Source organism: Chinchilla lanigera, unplaced genomic scaffold (assembly GCF_000276665.1).
Source record: "Chinchilla lanigera isolate Chin_1 unplaced genomic scaffold, ChiLan1.0 scaffold00009, whole genome shotgun sequence".
Lineage (NCBI taxonomy): Eukaryota > Metazoa > Chordata > Mammalia > Rodentia > Chinchillidae > Chinchilla > Chinchilla lanigera.
In genome coordinates, this window is record NW_004955410.1 from 22,837,836 (window position 1) to 22,856,220 (window position 18,385).

An 18,385-nucleotide genomic window follows, 5' to 3' on the forward strand; every position below is an offset into this window, starting at 1 on the left:
ATAGTTAAAATAGTTATATTACTAAGTTTTATTAGTTCATTGAAAAGAAAGATTTGTGCTTATATTGTTTGATCAATTTTTCATGCCTATATCTTGTAATCTGAGCAACTACTTTGAAGATAACAGTAAGCAATGTACTAACCATTCTTACTCTCCCACTGTCTTCTTTTGAAATTTGTATCATCGCTTTTATTGTTTTTTCCTCTTAAAAATAAAAATGTATAATAAACATTGGTAAATGGTAAGAAAATGTTCAAATTTGAAGTGGAACAAAGGGAGTGAGAGGGAAAAGAAAAAAAGAGAATAAGAGGAAAAATGGAAACAAAGCTTTTATAAATGAGGAAGGGAAGAAGGTTAAAGGGGGAAGATATTAGGGGGAAAAGAAAAATCAAGATATATTATGTACAGGGGTAATCACAGAGTTCATGAACAAAAACAAAACTGCATGGGAAATACTTCAAAGAATCAACAACTGGGATCTCATCTTATTGGAAAGCTTTTGCACATCAAAAAAAAAAAATCACCAACAGAGTAAAAAAAAACAAACAACATGAATTGGGAAAAATATAGCTGACTCTCCCTCAGACAAAGGACTTCTATCTAGAACATATAAAGAATTTAAAAAATCAGTCCTGCAAAATTCAAAGACCCAATTCAAAAATGAGATGAATACACACTTATTAGATAAAATTCAAATGGCAAATAAATATATGAAAAAATGTTCAGTATCATTAGTCATTTGAGAAACTCAAATTAAAACAACACTGAGATTCCACCTCACCCCAGGAAGAATGGCTATTATCAAAAAATCAAAAAATAACAAATGCTGGTGAGGCTCTGTGGAAAAAGAGACCCTACTGTACTGTTGGTGGAAGTGTAGATTGATGAAACCACTGTGGAAATCAGTGTGGACATTCCTCAAAAAAACTTGTTGGAGGTCCCATTAGATGCAGCTATTACCTTTTGAGTTTTTTCCCAGAAGAATTACAAACATCATACCACAGCTATATATGTGCACCCATGTTTATAGCAGCACAATTTGTCATAACTAAATTTTGGAAATAATCAACCAAGGAATGGATAAAAAAGATGTATTTTTATACAATGGAGCATTACTCAGCTGCAAAGAAAGATAAACTCAAGGTTTTTGTAGGTAAATGGATGCAACTAGAAACCATACTCATAAGTGAAATAAAACAGTCTTCCATGTGTAAACATTGTACTGCCTGTTTAATATAAGAACCTGAAAGAGTAAGTAAAATCTGAAAGGTACAATAGATACTGTGAAAGGGAAAGAAACTACTAGGGGAAGGAGAAAAGAAAGAAAGGGGAAAATATATATATACACACACACATTCAAGTTAGCTAAAATAATTGTACTACTAATGTCTATTGGTTTATTGAAAGGAACAGTTAATACTTAATTTCTTTTACCAATTTTACATTCTCATATCTGTTAATCTGAACATCTACATTGAAGATAACAATATACAATATAACAATCGTTGTTGATTTCCTATCACCTTGTTTTGAAATTCTGTGCAGTTTAATGTTTGTTTCTAATTTTTATTTTGTTTAAAATTAAAAAAGTAGATATAGCATTTACAAGTACAAATTTCTGATGATGAATGTGGTCACTATGTAATCTTAATGTACCCATAAAATTTAAAATATAAAAGACAAAAATGTTTACATGACAAAAGTTTACTTTGTCCTAAATTCTGTCATTCCATATTTAGTATCTGTAGTTTCTAAGGTATGAACATTTTCATACACTACAGCTAAAGGTGTTTAGTTGCTTCTCATTATTTAATACTGCTCAGAACCTTTATCTACTATTACCTCCTTTGATGTTAATAAACGTTAGACATCTCCATTGTTCACTACCATGACCACCCTTTCAGTCCTTCTTGCCATCCAACAACGTTTGTGACAAATGAATAAGTCAATGTCTGAGGCTTATAAATACTTTTTATTAATATCCTCCTCCTTTGCCTTGGCTTGGTCCAATTCCTTCCTTTCAAAATTCAGCTATTCAGTGTTTCAAGTTTTTATATCCCTGTCTATGAGTGATCCAATTTAATCAATTCATTTTACCAGAGGTAGGTTAGTATGAAATTCAGAGGGAACAGTTTGATACATTTTCAAGGCTCTTAATACCTTAACAGTGATAAATGTGTATTTCGGATAATTTTGATCTGCTACAGAGGTAGTGACTACAGTTAGTGGTTCTGGATGTTCCCTTAATTAACCCGTGAATATGGTACAGGCTTGATTACACGTTTCATTTGTTCTGAAACTGTTCACTACTGCAGAAGACATAAAAAAGAATCTTACCTCAACAGCAACATCTCCAGTTTTTCCTTGGTGAGGAATTTCATATGCCTTCATTTGTTGCTTTGTGAGTTTTACCAGCTTTTCAGCGAGTTCCTTCCAGCCTTTTCCAAGCTTGACAGCTGAAGTCAAAATAACAGCCTCTTGGATAAGATGTGCTACTAACCCTTGGCAGTCCATCTTTAGCAGAGCCTGTGACAGTAATTATGCGTCATAATTAAAAATGTTTTGGTTTTTTTTCTTTAAATTAATAATTTCATTCCATATTCTAGAAATTGGAACTCTTTTTCATAAAAAAAATCCCACATATGTAACTGAGTTTTCTAAAGCATTAAATCACTGCTTTATTATTAAGCAAATTCAACAAACACTATAGTGGATATAATTAAATCAGAATTAGAAGAGATTTAGAACTAAAACACTGACTAATTAAGCAATCCTGAAGAAGTAGCTGAACCAGTGTGTCTTAGTATCTTTAATTTTTTGAGGAATAGGGTAAACTACACACTTCTAAAAGTGCTGAGGTTCCAACAGTCCATAATCTATCAGTTCAAGGTTGATTCTCAAAAAATAACTTCTTACCTTACCAGATGATTAGCTACCAGCTTGCTCTATAGAGTGAAATCACTGGTGATGGTAAACATTATTTTACTTTTTCACCAAAATGTGATTTATAACTTCCTAGAACTGGAGCATGCTTAGCATACATGAGTCCCTGGGTTCAATCGCCAGCATTTCTCCCATTCCAAAAAAAATCTAAAACTTCTTATAAGCACTCCTGTTGCATAACAATAAGACTTTCCAACTTTGAACAAAATTATTGATCTTCATGAATTTTAAAATAACCAACGGTCTCTCTCAGTACTGATGTAATTGTGTTAAATATAAAACACAGGATATCAAAGATAACAGTCTTGTAAATGGCCAAATGGAAAACCATCAGAATCTTTCTTCCTTTTTGGTAGCTGAGCTTTTTCATTCACCAAGTATGTTTTGAACAAGTCTACAAGTTTCTGTTTTGTTTGGAATATATTTTTAGAAATGCAATTTTATTGATATATACCTTTTGTTCAAATAATCAAATAAAAGTGTCAATTGCTCCTCATTATTTAATGTTGCCCAGAACATTTATCTAGCATTCAGATACAATAAGTAAAAAGTGAATGACCAAGTTAGGCAACCACTGAAATCCACAGAGTGTTTATCACCATGGAAGTATATAATTAGAAGGACCACCTGTGGTTTTCATACATAGACTACACTGATCCATGCATTTTTCCTGGGCAGTTAGGACCTCAGTGAAAAGCAATATTGAGCCAATAAGCTCCTGATAGTTCTTTTAGTAGACTGTACAATGGATATACCATTGTCTCGCTGTCCAGTTCAGGTTCTCCTTTGAGCAAAATAAGTCACCACGTGAAGTCACAGAGCCAAAGTTTAAAAAAAGTCTCCACAAAGAAGAAGACTTCTGATGAATTACTCAATATCTCTACTTAACGATTTAAAAAATGGATGTGATGATACCACCATGTAATTCTGCATAATAAATATAAAGATTATGTCAGATGCTGAAAGACTTTACTGAGTATCAAGCATATAAAGGCAGCCTCTTGTAAATTCCCAATTGGGCCAGCCTCCTCAAATGAATCTACAGTCCAAAAACAATTTTTATTTACTACACAGATAAAGTTTTAAGAGCTACCTGACACTTCATGTTCAATCACTCTCCTATCAGATGGCCAAGCCTAAGCCTTCTCCATACAAAAATCTTGAAGCCTTCACTAAATAAAGTGAGACATGCATTTTGGGGCCCTCTCAGGAACTAATCTCTTGAAAGGGCTTTCTACCATTATTCATCATCTAGCCAGGCATTCACCATCAGGTCCTACAAGAAATACAGGTATCATCAGGCTTAACTGCTTGATATTAGGCTAATATAACTTCTTTTCAACCAGACAGAACAGAAGAAAGCCAGTTTTGATTTAAACCTTTGTGGCTATATGCTGAACCTGAGCTGTAAAAAATAATGAGCTATTGCAAAATGCATATGTAGCTTTTACAAGGTAGAACAGCTTCTAGCATTCAGTTTCCAAAGGTCCAAGTTAAGTGAAAATGCAGTACACTACAATAAAAATATTCACTTACTAACTGGATATTGGAGTTCTTAAATTTTAACTCCTCTTAGCATCATTGTAGAATCATCAAAAAAACCAAAGTATAGAAATGTCTTATATATTTATTTCTTTAATATAGAAATTATTCTTAATATCACAGATTAAAATCCCCCTCCAGCTTTTTGCCCTCCTTTTGTAATTTGTTTCATACTTTACTCCTGTATACATACCTTCCTGTATAATCAATCTCACTCCTCTCCTATGTCACTGGCTTTTAGTATTAGCTATTATTTAGGAAGTGTTACCTATCACTTTTATTTATATGCTCACATTTTTATCATTTCTTAAGAAAAATGGTCTTTAGAAATATGTTCTTAATCTTTTTTATCTTTTATAAATTATTGGATTTCAACTTTTAAAAAAAAACAATTCTTTATAACTGTCTTGTAAGCCTTCCACTGGTATGAATATTTACTAGCTGAAAAAGTTTACCACAAAATACTATTAGAAAGTGAAGATTAAGAAGAGAATTAGCAATATCATTGCTTGGTTTTGAGACACTGCAAAGAGAAGAAGAATTAAATTCCCGCAATACAGGACATTGGTAATATTTTTTTAAAAAATAATGAAAGATGATCTGAAGCAATGACCAAGTTAGTTTTGCTTAAGTTTGTCACTATTTACTTGTGTGTTATAGAGCTTCTCTGATCCTTTAAGGCCTACCTAAGTATTTGAGAGAGGAAGAGAAACTGTCTCTTTCGTTTTAGATCCCACACAAACAGAACCTTTAATCGTCCCTTAAAAAGATGATCCTTGGAGATCTATTTTCTGAGAAAATCAAAGCTGAATCACAAATCTAAGAATCCAATTATATGATCTTACAGGAAAAGCTCTGCATTTGTTCTAAAGTAGCCATAGTGTATTTGTGACCATTTTTAGAAATTTCTCCTCTCATATGTTTGGTTTGGTCAAGCTGATAAAATTATCTGTGGCAAATAAATTACTATGATCAAGCAGTACTCACCACAATCAGTTCATAAAGAAATTTCCTTGTAGTTCTATCAGCATGGCAATCTTCCTTTAACTTCTTTACAACATAAGAAACCCTTTCTGATTCTTTGTTTACTTGTATTTGATCAAAATCTTCTGGTGTCAGATGTGAGTAACCCAGGATATCAGCTAAAACTTTCCAGTCATACACTTTTTCGGACACCAAGGTCAATACAACTGAGTATATATAAGTCATTTTTTTAAAGGGCAGGGCAATTTGTTCAAGAAGATTCCTGGTTGTGAAGATACTGTCAGACACAGACATTAATTGTTCTTTTGAAACCACCTTGATATTTTTGCAGTGCACAAGTCCGATCTTGCCTCGGTGGACTCCCACATACCATTCTTTCACTTTGGACTGACCAATGGCTTTTATCTTACCTCCTCCTAGAAGAGCTATTGTGTCCCCTTTGAAATATTCAAGTAAGTAGTCAAGCTTGATTTGTCTTAGCACTGTCTTTAGGGTCACCCCATACTTGGTAAAGTTCAATTTTTTATCTTGGAATGTGGGATACTTAACAGGCAGTGCTGGCAGTAAAGGAGCAGATCTGACTTCTTTCTCCTTCTTCAAATAACCAGGCAGATTTGACAGCCTTTTTAAATTTAGAGCTGGATCAGGTGAAGTGATAAAGAACTGTGTAACTGGTCTACAGTCGGGAGTATCCACCTGAACACGGAAAACAAACAAGTGCATCTCTCCATGGTCAGCCGAAGAAAATAAAAATTGTTGATGAACTACTTCACCTGCTTCCAGCTGATTTTGTGTAACTTCTTTCCTTTCTTCTTCCTCCCTTACTTCAAAATCTGGATCACATGAAAAAACTGAAATGCTTAAATCTTGTGGTTTGTCCAGTAAAAACGAATGCTTCCCCCAGAGCTGAAATACAACTGGAGATGTACTTTTCCCACCCTTCTTAATATCAGAGACTGTGAGCTTTCCTGGCAGATAGTTGTGTCCACAGACAGTGAAAACAGCAGTGAAACTGGGATGGATGTATCTGGGTCCGTAAATTCCAACTGTGGTGGTTTTGTGGATATAGTCCCAAATAGTGGCAGCTGGGGACTGAATGGCTTTAGCTTGCGCAGCAATCACTAGATACATCACCTGACTGAAGTCCGTTAGCTTGACTTGGATGGTGTCCTTATAAATATAGCAGATGTTTAATGCCCTGAAAGGGCCTTCTTTTTCCAGGCTGTATAAACACACAATTTCTGTCATGACTTGGCTGAAAGGATCCTTTCTCACTTCAGCCCCGATTTTCATCTCCAGCAAAATAGCTTCCATTGTATTAAGGTTGCTTAATGTGATTTCCAAAAGAGGGCTTACAGTGCATGAAAGATCATGATTGAGCATTTTTGGAGGATCCAGGAAAGCCCTTAGTGAGACTTCCTGGAATTCTCCCACAGCTACATGACCTTGGGGAACATGAAGAGTGATGTCTGATTCCGGTAATTGTACAGAGCCTCCTTGGTGATTTAATTTACAAACTGTGATGGTCTCTGCCACCTGTGTCTGGGCCCATCCAGGACTCTGATTAATTGTATTCAAATCCAGGCAGGAGCGGGCCAGCTGGCGTTGGCTTAACCAAGCCATCTTATAAGCTTCCCGGTCATCTTGAAGCCATTCTAAGTCTTGTACTAGGATCTGGTCAGAATTGTGAATATTATCATGAGGATGGGCAGTGTCATCTAAAATGTCTAGAAGTTCTGAAACACTTTTAGATCTTCCTGATTTCCTCGAGGAGGAATGCCTGAACAAGTTACACACATCAAGTTCGTCACCTGAGGAATCAAAAGAATTCCCAGTTTCTATTTCTCTTAAAAAAAGAAAAGGATCTTCCTTCAAGATGGAAACATTATCTCTCTTTTGGCTGTTTCTTAGCTGAGTTATATCATCCAAAAATGGGTTGGAAGCAGACAGTTCACTCCAGAATGGATTCCTAGTTTTGGAAGCATTATTACCACAAAGAGTAGAATCATCTGGCCAATGGTGAAGCAAACTTGGGTCTTGGTATTCTTGATATGTAAACAAAAACAAAGCAAAACAAAAATGAGGTGACAAGCTAAGAGACAACCAATTTTTCCTATATGCTAAAAATTTTTCATTTTGCTTTGTGATCTCTAGTATACTAGGTATTTCAAACTTACTGGCAAACTTGATCAATTTTGCTTGTAATGAGAAAGGGCAATTTTCTATCAAGTTATTGTGATTGTAGATAAATTTAGGATAAGACGTGGTGGTATATAAACTAAATAAATGTTACACACCTTAGAGGAGAACATATTTAGTACATTTTCTTGAAAATTACCTTCAGTAGCATGCACTCATGTCTTATTATTTTATATTTCCACAAAAGCAAACTTCTGAACAAAATGAATGATTCAATCAATTATTAAGACTTTCTAAACTTTGGATAGTTAGCTTGATTATACCTAGAATATTAATTTCATGTTTTCCTTTTCAGATAGTATTGAACTCATGAGAAATATGGAATGTTCAAATATCAAGTTAATATTCTAGGTACAATGAAACTAACTATTCAGTGTTTAGAAAGTCTTAATAATTGAATCATCTTGCCAGGCAAGGTGGCGCATGCCTGTAATCCCAGTACTCAGGAGGCTGAGACAAGAGGATCGTTGTGAGTTCGAGAGAAGCCTGGGCTACAAAGTGAGTGCAAGGTCAGCCTGAAATGCATAGCAAGATGCTGTCTCACAAAGAAAAAAAATAATAATTGAATCATTCCTAATGTTTTTAAAAAAAATTTTAGTTCTCTTTAATAGTTTGATCAATCTTGCATTCTTACATCTGGTAGTCTGAGCAACATTAAAGATAACAATATGTAATATAACAACCACTGTTAATTCCTATCATTTTGTTTTTAAACCCTATATCATTTTTATTGCTTTTGTGTTGTTTTACTTTTCTGTATGTTGTTATTTTGTTTTTTAATTCTCTTTAAAATAAAAATATATATGTATACATATGTTGATATTGGTTTTATATACTTTCTAGTACTTAAATTAATTAAAATACATTACTATAAAATTAAAAAATGCATCTATTTAAAATCAATACATTAAATTAGCCAGTCATCAGTGATTTCTTAGAATATTTTTGATAATTTCATATTCATAAATTTTAATTGAATTTTTAGTGTAAAAAATAACATTCAAAATATAGACCACTGCTGGAACTACTGGTTGAAAGAATTCTTTCAGCTTTTTCAAGCTTGCAAGGCAATGAATGATCTTAACCACTAAAAATGCAAACATGTAATTACTTTGCAAAATAAGTATTTTGAGAATTAGATGCACATTAAAGTATTTGTGTTTCTAGTTTAAGAATTTCTATATATTCCACAATGTTAAAGCCAATTTTTTTATATTTAGAGTCACTCCTACTTGGCCTTCCTCAGAAAACGTTAGTAATGACTGCATTTTTTAAAACTTGTATTTTCAAATTTTTTAAAACTGGTATTTTAGAGAAAATGAGCAACCAAATGGCTAACATTTTATAGAAAAAATGAATCAAGTAAACTCTTAGATATTTTTCACATTTGTAGAACTGTTCCCTTGATTTAAACTAGTTTAAGTGCCATATATTAAATGTTAGAAAATGCATTTTGAAAACATGAAGATGGCATTTCTCATGTGTCCACAGTTGTCTTCAGTTCGGTTACCCCAGAACTTTCCTTTTGCTCGCAGGATCTGTTCAACTGATTTTTGTTCCATGATTAGTTTTTAGGCTGACTAAATCCCATCTCTTTGAGGTACCCCTTATATACTGCATATACCACTCATTTATTAATCAATTTTTTTACCACTTTATTATATTTTTTGTAATCTGTTAGTGTGGCTTTTCTGTACATATCATATAGCTATTTCTATAAATTGAGATTTTATATTCTTTTCATTTCCAATAGTTTTAGAAGTAGACTTTCAGTACTTACTAGTGATTGATTTGACTTACTCACATAGAAAAATTACAATAGTTACAGATTATGTACCTGGAATGTTGCATGTTTTTGAGAGCTTTTGTTCTTCCATGGCACCCAAATTTCCTTCAGATCTACTTTGTATAATTCTTCCTGACCAAAAATGGGCTTTCTCACTGATTAACATTTTCTCACCTGTAACATAAACAGATATGTATTTTTCATAAGCACATATACTGGTATATAAATTAACAGTGGGAAAAAACTCAAAATGATCACACGAACTTACATAGAAATCTGCATGTAAAAATACTCTATACAAGTCCTGTACTTCTGATAGGATGCTGAACTAGATATCCTGAAGTAAGTATTAAGTCTTTATTGAAAAATCCTCAAATACTGGATTGATACCATCAAGTAAACCTAAAAATTCACTACTGACTCCACAAAAACAATTACTGAAGAAAGAAGGTAGTTGAAACTTCAATAAATGAACATTTTTCCCTTTGATGGTTAGAAGATTAAATAGCACGAATCTGAAAATTCTCTTTATAGGCAGTGCAAATCTAAGAAAAATTATGTGATATGTATGTATATGTGTAACTACTTGTTTTTGCTTAAAAATAATTTTTAAAATTTTATATATTGTGTATAACAATAAGTTTTATAAATTGTATATGTTTCCTGTATACAGAATGTTGTTTTGAAGCATGTTAACTTGTTGATAAATGCTTAAGATTTTTACATATTTTATGTAGAAAGTCATGGGCAAGTTTTGAAGATAATTCAGAAAAAGCACATGATGGAAGTAATACATACTACCGACCAGATATCAGCATTAATCACAAATATGAACTAAGTAAGACATTGTGGAGTTGCAACAGAAATCCAAAGGGCATAAAGCTGAGACCCCAGAAACTGGTGCTCACTCATGCGGGAACTCATCTGACAGGGGCGATACAGAGAAGTGTGGAAGTGGAGAATTAGTCCTTAGACAGTGATGGAACAAGTGGTTCCACCAGCTGAAGATCGCTACACACACACACACGGACACACACACACACACACACACACACACACACATACACACACACACACCATGTAAACAAAGAAGAAAACAATTCCAAGATACCTACAGACCTAGAAAAAGATGAACCTTAAAATTTGAACTGGCCATTTAAGAGTATGCTTTGTGCAAAGTAGTGATTCTTAAATAAGGCAGGCACACAAAACACATACCATAGAATGTTGAAATGAGAAGTAAGTCCTATATATCGAAAACATCATTTCCCAAAAGTGAAAACACAAACCAAACACTGGGAGAACTTACTTCTAATACATAGGACTGAGAAAGGAAAATACTGAGATTTCTAAATATATCAGATTCCTCAAAATTAATAAATAAAAACAATACTATAGAAACGTTCGAGAAAAGATATAAACAAACATTGTTCCCCAAAAGGGAAACACAAATGAACCCTCAGTACATTTACGTATGATCACTCTCACTGGTAATTAGGCAAATGCAAAATGAGAACACAGGCAGCACAATCACCAGTTACTGAATTTGCAAAAATTAACAGTACCAATTACAAATAAAAGTGTGGAGCAAAAGGAAATCCTACATACTCCTAGTGAAAGTGTGAAAAGTACAATCATTTGGGAATCAATCTGGCATTATCTAGAAAAGATGCTTGCAGAGTAGTATCTAGAAAATCTAATTCCAATTATTTGCTTTAGTAAAACCTTGCATATATACATCAGAAGAGATGTATACATGACTGTTTATTATGTTACATTAATAACAACTTCAGTCAATTGAAATATACTTTACCATAAAAATAGGTACATTAATTGTGGTATTTTAATACAATAGAATACTATTCAACTATGAAAACAGATGAATTACAACTAAAAGTAAGAACACCTGCTAGGTATGTTTTTTCATTTACCCAGACTCAGCCTTATTTAAATAGATGATTTCTCTTAGCCTCATGCCAACATTTTAAAAAAAGGTATTTAAGATCTAATGTCCAGTGTGAGAAACAAATCACAGTAATGAGATATAACTAAACAGTGAAGGCCGAATACCAAGTGATTTACCAAAGAGAAGTTCAATTTTTATTTTTAAGTGAAATCAAAAGTGTTTTTCTGATACATAAGAGAAAGTATGTTTTAAAAGAAGAAAATAAAGAGGGAAAGAAAAGAAAGGTAAGTGGAGAAAGAGACAAAAGTGATCAGAAAAGAAGGAAAGGAAGGGGAAGAATGTTTTCAGACATGATAAGTAAAAAATGCAAACAGTATAAGGTAATCTGGAAATTCAAAGAGTCCGGTAACAATTTTCTTGCTCTCATAGACGAAGCTACACTGGTAGATTGAGTGCATAATTGAATTATGCAACATGCAAATCGTAGTGAGATCTAAAGTTTCCTGGCAAAGCTTTAAAACTTCTGTGGTTGATTTTCACCAAATATAATGTTCAAAATTAAAAGTCCATACCATAGGTTGTCAAAACTTTCAGGCAGGAAAAGTGAATTCCAATCCTTCAGCAAAATTTACCAAATCAAATTAAATTGAGACAAATATATTAAAATGGAAAAGTGTTTCCCAAAAGATAGATAAAGCACCTTTTAAATGGAAAACCAGTTTAGCAATCTACATAAATTCTTTCAAATCTGTGTGAAAGAGCAATATTGAACAATTTACACCCAGGATTCCCTTGAAGCAAGTAATTCAAGCTGCAAAAAATGGTTGTAATCCAGAGAAATAAAGTTAAAACGTCTCCACTACCTAAAACCCAGGAAAGGTGCTTTTGTAGCTATGGTCCCGCAGGGTGGTCGCATCTCAGTAACAAAGGTGCTAGCGGTAGTTCTTTGTGGATTTGTACTTTTGTCCTGTCATCGAATCAGACCTTCACTAAGGCAGTGTTCTAAGCCCATACCAGAACCACTTGGAGTGTTTCATTAACCACAGCCTGCTGGGCCTTGCCCAGTGTTTCTCATCTGGAAAGTCTGAGATAGCATTCAAGAACTTGTGACTCTAACAAAGTTGCCAAAAAATGGTGTTGATGCTGTGGTTCTAAAGAACGTAGGCTGAGAACCACATTCTGCAAACTTTCGTGGTAAACACCCTGGTTGCTCCCACTGTACCCCAACAACTCCTCACAACATTTCTGTATACCCACATGGACAGAGCACGCTACATTACATCCTGAATCTGGATAGACTGATGGATTGCCTTAATTACTTTTCTTGTTGCTAAGACAAAATACCCAATGTCCAGAGTTAAAGGAGGAAAGGATTATTTAGTTCACAGTTTATAGAGGTTTCAGTGTATAACTGACTGGTTACAAAGCAGGGTGGCTTGGCAGAGGGGCATCAGAGAGGACAGAGTTCATGGTGCCCACAAGGTAGCAAAAGCAACAAGGAACCTTAACAGTGTTTCTCTGCCCTTTTTGTCCTCTGTCTAGGCTACTGGGGATTCAGGGTGGTGCTAAACCAATTAGTGGACCAATTTAGTAATCACACCCTTCATCACAGCATTGCCTCGTGAATCAGTCACATACTGTAGATCCAGCCTTTTCTGCAAAGGCCCACCTCTGACTGCATGAGGCTTTGATAAGACATCAAGACACAAGCCGCCATAACACTGACTGATTGATTGATTTTTTGTGAACACAGAGAGGCAGTATAGAAAGAAAATGTCTTGACTGGAAGACAGAGGATGACCTGTAGGGGGCAGTGTTTGTTTGCACAGGTGCAAAGAGCACCAGCAACATGTCATCCTGGGTTTCCTTCCAATCACAATCAGTGGCAATGGTGTCCAAAAGAAGACTTAAAAAAACCAAAAACTTTGTCTAGAGAAGCGTGAGTCAGTCTTTATATTTGGAATGAGTAAAAAGGAAAAGAGCAGTCAGCTATCCATTTAATTTGGTACAGTCTTCTCAATATAACTTTTACTCTAACTTTGTGAGGTTCATTTTTTTTTTCTTCAAAGAAACTTTCATTTATCTCACTGTTTAGGCCTTGTGCAACTGGGGAAATGTATCAATTATAAAACTTTCAAAAATCTCAGAAGAATTTTTTGTGGGGAAAAATGGCGAAAAGTGTTGTGGTGTTTGGTAAGAGTAACCAGGGAAACAATGCCATTTAAAAGAATTATTTTTTGAAAATGTAACCATCAAAGTGTTTATATTAGTTTTTATGTAATGGAACTTGCTATTAATAGCTATTAGTAGGATTGATGCATTCTCCAATTAGTCCTTAATTATCTCAGGCCTGTATGATTTTTATGAATGTACACTGTACGTAACTCTTTCCGGGATCCACACTGCATTTAATTCTTGACCCAGGCGATACTATAATATATTCATAATGGCTGTAACTTCTGTAGGTGACACCAAATGCTAAAATGATCAGGGGAGTGATTGTTAGACAAGTAACAGACGTTTGCTTTACCCCCAGATTCCATATCCATCTAAGTAATATTACAATGCTTTGTAAATGTAACTAGCGTAGAAGGTCTAAATGCCTCAGAAAGGCATCACAGTAAGCAGTGATGCCCATGATATTATTGGACATTACCATCATGTGTGTGGTCTTACTAGCTGTGACCCTTAGGGCATTTTCTGATGGGCCACTGACACGCTCTGATTGGTAATATATTTATCCTCATACCAGTTATTAAGTAGTTTGAGTGTTTATTACCTCTAATCATTCTAACCCAATATTTAAGACTTGATACCTGATAAAGCAAATGTCAGCTGACACTTTTCCCTAAGGAAAATGGCTTTATATGATTTTTCAGAGAGAGAGCTTCAAGGAGCCTTGTGCATCAAATGCTATTAAAAATGAACAAAAATTTCTATGACGCCTCTGACCTTGGGACCTCAACATGTTTTATCAATACATCATCTTGTTAACATTACCATGTAAAGATGTCTATCATTTCTTTATATTTTATTAACCTTCTATTACTGACAGTGTTAACCTTCAAAAAAATTGTAAAAATTGCATGACACAGCATCATGTTAGTGAGCACAAATCAGAAAAATAAACAGCAAGTCAGAAACTGCTGCATACGCAGCTTAAAGATGTAGCAAGGAACAGCTCCAGAAACTTCAGTCTGGAGGAAAAGTAAAAAGGGACTCTCAGCAGATAACTAAAAGAAAAATCTCAGGTTTACACAAAATAATATAAAAAAGAATCATAAAAGCCATTAATTGAAGAGCTTGCTGCATTCCCAGTACTGTGCAAGGATGTGCTGATTTACTACTTGCAACAATCCTATCATTACTTCCAGTTTAAAGTCAGAGAAACATAGGCTTAGGGACTTCATATGTCCAAGATTAAAAGCTACTAAGTACAACTAAGTACTGTAGCAGAGGCAAGGTTTAATTTTAAGAATATTGGGGCCTAGAGAGTATTAGAACTCTGTACTATGTTTCCTACCTATAGGTCAGAACTTCTCTTCCAAAAAGGAAGTGAAACTTGAAACTATACCCTGGGTATTTTTTGCTAGAGAGCCCTCAATTATTTTTTTAAAAATACCGTATGGAATACTTCACAAATGTGCATGTCATCCTTGCCCAGGGATCATGCTAATCTTCTCTTTATCATTCCAATTTTAGTACATGTGCTGCTGAAGTGAGCACATGAGAAGCTACAATCTTGATCTCAGAAAATCTCCCAAATTCAGCAGGATCTACATCACGGGCATGTGTGCTGTACCTGTGACCCTCTCTCAGAATGGCCCCTGCTCGGAGTCATGCTCTGCTGAAATATTCAATATATTTTGGATGAAGGATCCCATAGTTTCATTTTGCATTGGGCACAGTAAATTGTGTTATTATCCTGGTTCACAAGGTTGAGAATCTTAACCCTTTAGAATCAGAGAAACAGCTAAAATTACAAGGGCCCCTGAAAAAAGGGAGAAAAGTATTATTTCAGATAAAGAATGTTTTATGGATATGCTGCAGAGAGAATAACTGAGTTGCCTAATGTTCAAGCTCATCCATGGCAGATGTAAGAATCCAGTTGTCATTGTCTGATTTGAAATTCCATAACAAACAAGAAGCATATGTGAACAATTCTACCTGTGGTGGATTGATAACTGGTGGTCAACTTGTAACACCCAGTTGAACTGAACAAGCATGGTGCTGGGTGTGGGAGGCTCACCTAAGGTTCATTGCTGGCAGCATAAGAAGCAGAACTGGAGAGGAAGAAGTTGAGAAGCTTTTGGAAGCTGTTGGGAAGCTGTAGGGAGCTGTTGCTTTTCTGATGAACTCAGCTGTTCTTGTTGTTGAAGGAGCTCAGGACCTCACTGTCACTGAGAATGGCTGCAGTTCACCTTGGGGGAGCTCTGGTCCTCATTTTGAGTATCACTTCCTGGCTCTAGAGGGGAAGATGGAGCACTGCTCAGTCTCCTGGAGAAGCTTGTTGTGCTTGCTTTCCTGATGGGAGCTTGGCTGTTCTCACCATCAAAAGAGCTTGGGTCCTCACTGTCACTGAGGATGGCTGTGGCACCTTTCAGGAGAGCTCTGGATCTTACTTTGAGCATTGCTTCCTAGCTCCACTGGAGATCCCTCAGCCTGCTGGCACAGATCCTGCATCCCTCTGACACAGACTTTCTAGCTTCCATCACTGACCTTTGGGTTTTCCCAGCACAGATCTGTGAAACAGGCCTGCATGAGACATTGTCATGGGCTCTAGGCCTCCAGATGGACTTGTCAGGGGCATTGTCACAGTCTCTTGGCCTCCAGGTGGACTCATGGGGGCATTGCTATGGGCTCTAGGTCTTCAGCTGGACTCATGCAGGACATTACCATGGGATCCAGGCCCTCAGCTAGATTCTTTGGTCATTAGTGTGTGGACAGATTTCCTGCATTCCTTTTGTATATGACTCTTTGGGTGACTATTAGAAAATAATTCTATAAACTATGTGTCCTGTATTAAATTATTCCCCCCTGCAAAACTCCAAACTGCAACACTATCCATATCCATAAATTCTATCAGATTCTTCTATACCCTGATGCTATAAATCATAAAAGTAGTACAAGTCTAGATTTTAAGATTTTAAAACAAATGTGATAAAAGCTTTGATCCTAGCATTCAATGAGAGCAAATTACAGTGGTCCCCACATCTGGGTCCCTATCATCAAACCTCCTACCAAACATTCTTTGAATATGACACACCTAAGGCAAGAGAGAATCAAGCCCACTGGCCAGGGCAGTCCTGCTTATTTAGAACTTACGGCATGCTTACAGGATCTTGTCTTTCATCTCCCAGAGCAGAGCTGTACAATCTGCATTTGACAAATAGGCAAGGCTCCTTTTGAAAGTTCAGAGGGTGGTCCACAAAGATAGAGGTACTTAAAGAGTACTGTAGACTTCATCTATGTGCATGTAAATATATTACCTATGTAAATATGTAGAAGTCAACAATCTTTTCATATTAACCTAAGCATATATAATCATTGGTAGGCATCTTTTAATTTGAATTTCCCTCAATATATTAATTTATGCACATACACATGCTACACATATATGCATACACCCTTCCTTAGTTTAAAAAGAATTTGGGAATACTTATAATTGTTATAATAACATGTTTAAACAACAAGTGGATATTATTCTTCAGAAAAAAAGGTAAAAAAAAAAAAACAGTAGGAAAATAAATTAGGGTCACATTTGCAGAAAGTTGGTTGGAAGATCAAAATAAAACTAATTCCATGAATAAGATGCTGTAAATCCCAGTACACTTACTAGCACTGAGCCATGAGTTTGGCGCTTTACTTTTTAAAAGCAACCACAGTTAGGAAAGCACTCTTAGTTAACAGCTTTCCTGTGACCACACACCACAAATACACTACGAGCACAAGCACAGCATTGCCAGAAATGAAGAAGAATGAAAAGGGTTATGCAACTCCAGGGTATATCCAAGCTCCATCCTTTACAGTAGGTTCAGCAGTAAATCCTTTCCACGTCTTGCTGTTATCCTACCCTAGGGCAATTTTGTGAAATAAAATGGGCAGCAGTGGGTCCAAGTAAGCAACTATCTGCCGTCCTGTTCTAATAAAAGAATACATGTCAGGTAAGAGCCCAAAAGAATGGAAAGACCTCTTGGTCTAGGAAAGTCCACTGGACTTAGTTCCACTCAACAGAATTCATTGCCACATTTCCAGCCACACTGACTTAGATATTCTAACCCTAGTATCCAGACTGGCTCTTTCTCCTGAAGAAAGTTAATGACAACAGTCATCTTTTCTTGGGAAAATTAAGACAAGTAACTAAAGTGTAGGCTAGAGCAGATCATTCTACCTCTGCATATTTTACTGTGATAGGGCAGAAAATTTTCCAGGCCATATAGCCAGGGTTTTATTAACTTTTTATGGAACACATTTAAGAGTTTATTATCAGATCCCCACTGTTGCCGTAAACTATTCCCCGTGACGTATCTCTCAATATTAACTTTAAGTAACAGACGTTCCCAGCAAACTCTTGGAAATAAATTAATTGCAGAACCTATTCCCCGTAACTGAAGGAGTTTAATTGTTACACGAGTTGTTGGATATGACTTTGGCTGTGTAATGATTGACCCTAACTATTTTTTCTCCTGCATCCTTCAACGCAAGAGAAGTTTTCTGGGTTGTATTATTCGAAAGGTACAAAGGTTAACTCCTGATTCAGGAGAGGTGGAACCAGAGCATTTCCAGGGTAGCTAATGAAGTTGAACCTATGGGGCCTCAATTTCAAGGAATTGAGCCTACTTTTTATCGTTTTCTTGCACACTTCATACTCTGAAAAACTCCACTATTTCAAAGAATTCCTCACAATAAATCATGGGCTCTGACTTGCTGATCTTGAACTGTAATGTTGTTACTTCTTTTTTTCTTCTAGGTAAATGTATTTTGGTTACGTACAAGAGGCATTGGAGTCCAAATTCTCTTGGTTT

At 35.4% G+C, this 18,385-nt stretch overlaps 1 protein-coding gene across 7 annotated transcripts in view; it reads right to left on the bottom strand.

Annotated features, from left to right (window-relative positions):
• The window catches only part of Macc1 (metastasis associated in colon cancer 1), a 117,044-nt gene that overhangs the window by 60,318 nt on the left and 38,341 nt on the right, over positions 1-18,385 (bottom strand). For all 7 annotated transcript variants that reach the window (XR_001232741.1, XM_013510573.1, XM_005377363.2 and 4 more), the window contains 3 exons: positions 9,506-9,628; positions 5,473-7,514; positions 2,338-2,526 (listed from right to left, as the gene is read on the bottom strand). Coding sequence is in view for 6 of the 7 variants with exons in the window: in XM_013510573.1 (XP_013366027.1) it covers positions 2,338-2,526; positions 5,473-7,514; positions 9,506-9,628 (2,354 nt within the window). In the remaining variant the exon portion in view is untranslated. The remainder of the gene's footprint in view (positions 1-2,337; positions 2,527-5,472; positions 7,515-9,505; positions 9,629-18,385) is intronic.